Consider the following 6,322-nt stretch of genomic DNA (forward strand, 5'->3'; position numbering starts at 1 on the left):
AAAGTGTTGCATTTATAATTTTGTTCAGTGTGTATGTATATGTGTGTATATATATATATACACACATTGTTATGTTGTAACAAACAACATCTTTGTTTAAAATTACAATGAATGCCAGTTTGTAACTTTGGCACCACTTAAACCCTAAAAGACTGCAATTAAACATGCATTTCCAGTTTTAGTGGGTTGAAATTAGTGAAGTTGTGAAGTCGAGCAGCCTTTAAAAGAAATTAATTTAATTTAATGTATTGTAATGGAAGATGTGGGCCTTGTAAGAAAATTATCTCATGTTTTACTCTCATTTGTTTTTCAAATATTTGATTAAAGAAATTGTTTCATTTAAAATTATTAACATAAAAAATATGTATTTAAGTATTTTATCCTAACTGATTTGTTAGCATTTCGTCTCTGCCTCCATAAATTTAGGCCTACACTCTTAAAAATAAAGGTGCTTCACGATGCCATAGAAGAACCTTTTTGTCTAAATGGTTCCATAAAGAACCTTTAACATCTGAAGAACCTTTCTGTTTCACAAAAGGTTCTTTGTGGTGAAAAAAGGTTCTTCAGATTACAAAAAGGTAAGAAAGAGATGGTTCTTTAAAGAACCTTTGACTGAATGGTTCTTTGTTGAACCAAAAATGGTTCTTCTATGGCATCGCTGTGAAGAACCTTTTGAAGCACTTTTATTTTTAAGAGTGAAGGCACTTTGATGACAATAATAGGAACAAATTCCAGTAGAAAGATGAGAAATTCTTGCTTTCACAAGAAAAATATGTGAATAATGTGAATCCTCTTCTTCCTCTTCCATTTCAAATCTTCTCCAACAGGCCTGTAGCATACCAGCCACATGTTGCATGTTAATAATGCTATAATTACACAGTGCTTAGGCCTGCAGTAATCCACATCTCATGCCACCCAATAAATGACTATTCTTTCACCACTTTCAGAATTGTAATTGAACATTAATATTTCTAAAATCACACCTTTACTAAATTCATACTAATTTATTTTATTACAATCAGAAATTATTCATTTATCAATTTACATGCTGAGGAGATAAACATTTGGACTCAACTGGCAAAAGTTTCAGTGATTTTACATGATGGTTTGGGGAATTGTGTTCCTTTGTGTAATAACACACGGAAATATTCAATTCAAGTTTATTTGTATAGTGTTTTTCACGATACAAATAGTTGCAAAGCAGCTTTACAGAAAATGAAATTTTCCATTTTAAAGTTTCTTCATTATATTTAGCAGTAGCTTATTAGTGGCAACTATGTCAAGTTGATGTCCTTATGGCAGAAATGTACTGTAAAAATCAAGCAGTTATTTAATGTCATGTAATCAAACAGACGGTGAACACTATTAACAGCAATGATTATGTGTTTTGCGATCAAACTTGTAGCAAAATTTGGTAGTTTTGTATGTTGTCTGAGGGTTGGCATCATCTCTTCTCAGGTGTTCGGTCATCTCAGGTCTTTGGAAGGGCTGGATTCAGACTGAAGCTTGTGTAATTCCTAGTTACGGCAAAAACGGAGAAGGTAATAGAGAGAAATTAGCGCAGCTGCTGTTCTAACCAAGCAAAAGATGTGTTCAACCCAAGCAAAATAATGATAATGTGCATTTGATCACTTGAAGTAGGATATGAGATACATTATGTGAGTGTTTGGCTGAAGAGATGTGTCTTTAATCTAGATTTAAACAGAGAGAGTGTGTCTGAACCCTGAACGTTATCAAGAAGTCTATTCCAGAGTTTGGGAGCCAAATGTGAAAAAGCTCTACCTCCTTTAGTGGACTTTGCTATCTTAGGTACTCCCAAGATTCCAGAGTTTTGCGACCTTAGGGAGCGTGATGGATTGTAGCGTGGTAGAAGACTTTAGGTACGCAGGAGCTAAACCATTAAGGGCCTTAAAAGTAGGTAGTCATATTTTGTAACTGAAACGGAACTAAATAGGCAGCCAGTGCAGAGATTGTAAAATTGGGGTAATATGATAATATTTTCTTGACCTGGTAAGGACTCTAGCCGCTGCATTTAGGACTACCTGTAACTTGTTTATTGAAGATGCAGGACAACCAGCTAGCAGTGCATTACAGTAGTTCAGTCTAGAGGTCATGAATGCATGAACTAGCTTTTCTGCATCAGAAACAGGTAGCATGTTCCATAGCTTGGCAATGTTTCTAAGATGGAAGAATGCTGTTTTTGTAACATGGGAAATATGATTTTCAAAAGAGAAGTTGCTGTCTAATATAACACCCACATTTTTGACTGTATAACAGTACATCCGTCTAGATGCAAATTGTAATCTAAGAGATTCTGTGTACTGTTTTTTGGTAATAAATCAAATAAGTAATATCTCTAGAAATAGTTAAAATGATCTCAGTAGTGATCTTTCAGCTTTAAACCGAGTAGGTTTAAGCCACTGCTTATAATTACATACCGTTACCAATAGAGGGCAGTATATGTTCATAATTTCGTTTTTTAAGAACCAAAATACAAGTTAAAAACGAAACTTGCAAAATGTTATCCAAAAATATTACAAAATTATACAAATTGCAATGATAATTGCACTTTTCTGCCGCGCTGAATGTAATTACCGATGAACAATTAATGAAGAGCAAATAAAATTATGAAGAATGGCAAATTATTGTAACAATTTGTGCAAAAAATCAATAGCCTATATTTTTATAAATAAAGACGAAAGGATTTTTGGAGTGCTATGTTTTTGGCATAGGCTACCGCACTTTACCAGATAATAAAGTTATAAATTGAACATGGACATTCATACCTTTAATATAAATGACAAAGAAAATAAAGGGTTCATGTATCCAAACATACCGCCATGCGTTATGATAGGAAATCCAAATAATTTAAGGGCCTGGTAATTTTTTTTTCTTTTTCTACATGCTACCATGTTTACCTACTTGTACTGGCATTTATTTCAATAATAATTCAGCAGAAGAGATTCTGTCCGACCCGCTTTCGATGAAGCTATGACAGATGCAGTGACCTGTAAATGTTCAAGGAGACCACACATTTTGACGTTATTAAATATATATTTTATTAGTTTATCATTTTATAGCTAGACATATCAAAAACTATCCCTTGATTACATTGAATTGTTACAGAATTTTTATGGAAACAGTTTTCACGTAGGCCCGTCATATGGTAGTTCTTGGAATTTTTTTGTCGAATGTCCTCTAAGCTTGACAAATAAAATGTTTGGTAGCCAATGATAACGAAGCTAGTAACTGGGGGGAAAGTCAAAGATGAAGAGTTTTATTTCTTATGACCCAAGTTCCACCAGGCTGGCCGTCATGATGTTGAGAAGGCCGTCGTGCATGGAGAAGTGGTGGTGGCTCTGAGCGTCTGAGCCGCTGACGGGGATGATGGAGGCGCTGGGGCCGGGCGGAGGCGCGAAGCTGTGCAGGGGTGGCAGGCCTGAGCTGGAGGGCATAAGGATGGCTGGGCTCGTGGAGCTGTGATCCGGGGTCGCCGCGGGAGATTTGTCGTCCTCTGAACTTTCACATAGAGATTTGTTTTCGTTCACGTGAGAGGTCAGTGGGTTGTGGCCATTTGGATTTGCACCATCATTTTCCCTGTTGGAGCAGATCATTCAAATTCATTAGCGGGCCAGCAAAAACAGCAAGCATCGCTTACTGACGGACATACAAACACCTGGACCGCGCATGACTAAATGTGGCATAGTAAATATGATACTTTTATTTTTCTCCATTAGGAGGACATTTCAGGCCTTTTTTTAAGTTTGAAGAAAAAGCTATACTTATAGGCTAAATTATTTTTTATATTTATGAACTCTATGGACATACAAACACCTGGACCGCGCATGACTAAATGTGGCATAGGAAATATGATACTTTTATTTTTCTCCATTAGGAGGACATTTCAGGCCTTTTTTAAGTTTGAAGAAAAAGCTATACTTATAGGCTAAATTATTTTTTATATTTATGAACTCTATTTTATACCGTTAGAACAATCATACACTCTTAAAAATAAAGGTGCTTCATAATGCCATAGAAGAACCTTTTTGTCTAAATGGTTCCATAAAGAACCTTTAACATCTGAAGAACCTTTCTGTTTCACAAAAGGTTATTTGTGGCGAAAGAAGGTTCTTCAGATTATAAAAAGGTAAGAAAGAGATGGTTCTTTAAAGAACATTTGACTGAATGGTTCTTTGTGGAACCAAAAATGGTTCTTCTATGGCATCGCTTGAAGAACCTTTTGAAGCACCTTTATTTTTAAGAGTGTACGTTAATCATATCTTAGGTAAAAACCCTTCTTCAGCCCCGATCAGTTTAAGCGAGATGAGATTATTTAAAAAAATATATATATTTTTTTTTTATTACATTTCTGTGACTTTAGATTCACTCATTAATTAAAAAGGCAGGTGGCAAAGTCTCCTGCATCAAATTGCCATGCCACTGATGCACTCTAAAAAAATGCTGGGTTGTTTCAACCCAATGTTGGGTCAAATATGGACTAACCCAACTGTTGGGTTAAAAAGCTGTCATGAAATTAAACCCATTTATTAAATGTGCTGCTGCATATATATATATATATATTTTTTTTTTTTTCTTAAAGTCCAATTGTTTTTAAATCTTTGACATTTAGATTATTCTATAATAGGCCTAATTAAGATTATACTTTATGTCTTTATTAATGTCTTTATTCTACCCACAAGTACACTAACTAATGCAAATATTTTTATATAGCATTTATTTTTATTTTAGATGGCTACAGTCATTTTGGTGAGCATTCCTCCGCTATTGTACAGAAAGCTCGCTTGTTTAGCGTCTTGATAGTAATGGTGTTCTTCCTACCTTTCCTTTGCTTCTGCTGCACGGTCCCTCTGCCTCCTGTTCTTGAACCAGTTGCTGACCTGCGTCGTGGTGAGGCCAGTGGCCTCGGCCAGTTCTCTCTTCTCTCTCGGAGAAGGGTACGGGTTGTGAGTGTACCACTCTTTAAGCACACACCGGCTCTTCTCCCTAAAACAGTAGCTGGTCTCCTCTCCATCCCAGATGGTGCGAGGCAGCGGAAACTTTCTGCGCACGCGGTATTTTCCCACTGCGCCCAGAGGACGACCGCGTAATTTCTCCGCTTCGATATAGTGAGCTTTCAGCCAGAGCTGTTGCAGTTTAGGGTGGTTGTTCGGAGAAAACTGGTGGCTCTCTAATACTTTATAGAGCTCCCTGAAGTTACCCCGGTGAAAAGCTACCACGGCTTTCGCTTTCAATACGCTCTCGTTTTTGTGGAGGTGCTCACAAGCAGGTAAGGACCACAGAAAGCGTCCGAGACGTTCGATACTCCCACCTTGCTGAAGGACCTCGCAGACGCAGGCAACCTGCTCTTGGGTAAATCCAAAAGTTGGTGGCATAGACATAGTTCAAGGCAATAGGATACCTGGTGTCCCGCACGTATCTTAACGTTGGTTTTTAAGGCAATATTCACTTTGGAAACTCAAGCAACGAGGCTCCCCCAACTGAAGAATTTCAGTTCTTGATGTACAGTTTCCGTGAAAAGATGGTTTAAAATCAGTCCAAAGCAAAAAAACAAAAGCAAAGCTAACAGTTTGAGTCAGTGTCTTGCATTACTCAATCACTTAGTTGCAATATCATGACGCGCTAATCATTTCATTCTTACGCGCTCTCGTCGCGCGCAATAGATTATTTCCTAGACTGTCCTTAGCTATCAGCCCGCCCTCTGGTTATCATATCTCTTACAGAGTGCCTAGTGTGTAAGGACGACTAGCGCATCCTCCTGGGGAGTCATACGGGCAAGTGTGGAGAGAAGCTGTGTCGCAGAAACTGACCCTGCCTCTTGGAGATAGAGTGGCACTTGGATGTCATGCACCTCGGGGGAAGGAGTGCGCGCAACACACTCCAAAAACAGACACTGCTGTATTATAATCTTAAAATAAAGGGGGAAACCAATAGCTACACAGCGAAATGTTTTTGTTATTATTAACAAAAAGTTTTGTGGGGGAAACTACTGCCTGCAAATGTCCTTTTGATTACTGTAGTTTCATTTCACCATCACTTGTTTGCATGGAAATGTATAGGCGACACGTGAGTTTACGTCATTTTCTAGACTAATAAAAAATCATCAAAATATTTGTGCAAAATGCAAATCTAAAACAAGTTAAATGTGAGAAACATAAAGTAAGGGTGGGAAAATAAATGAAATCTCGCTTCAAATGAATCGTTTTATTAGTGATGGATGGCGGGCACCAGAGGTTTGCTGGATTGATGTTTGTGACGAGAAGTCTCTGGTGTCGTGTATCTGACGAGTTATTTTGGAGTGTAA

General features: G+C 37.4%; 1 protein-coding gene across 1 annotated transcript; it reads right to left on the reverse strand.

Moving 5' to 3' along the window:
- Nucleotides 1–3,089: 3,089 nt before the first annotated feature.
- Nucleotides 3,090–5,712, reverse strand: LOC107550038 (homeobox protein SIX2-like). Its single transcript, XM_016231252.1, has 2 exons — nucleotides 4,840–5,712; nucleotides 3,090–3,597 (listed from the first exon to the last, which is right to left on the reverse strand). Exons 1-2 carry the CDS (start codon nucleotides 5,397–5,399, stop codon nucleotides 3,285–3,287), a joined length of 873 nt encoding a protein of 290 aa, XP_016086738.1. The 5' UTR covers nucleotides 5,400–5,712; the 3' UTR covers nucleotides 3,090–3,284.
- Nucleotides 5,713–6,322: the final 610 nt, after the last annotated feature.

The sequence above is a fragment of the Sinocyclocheilus grahami genome, unplaced genomic scaffold (assembly GCF_001515645.1).
Source record: "Sinocyclocheilus grahami isolate Dianchi unplaced genomic scaffold, SAMN03320097.WGS_v1.1 scaffold386.1, whole genome shotgun sequence".
Lineage (NCBI taxonomy): Eukaryota > Metazoa > Chordata > Actinopteri > Cypriniformes > Cyprinidae > Sinocyclocheilus > Sinocyclocheilus grahami.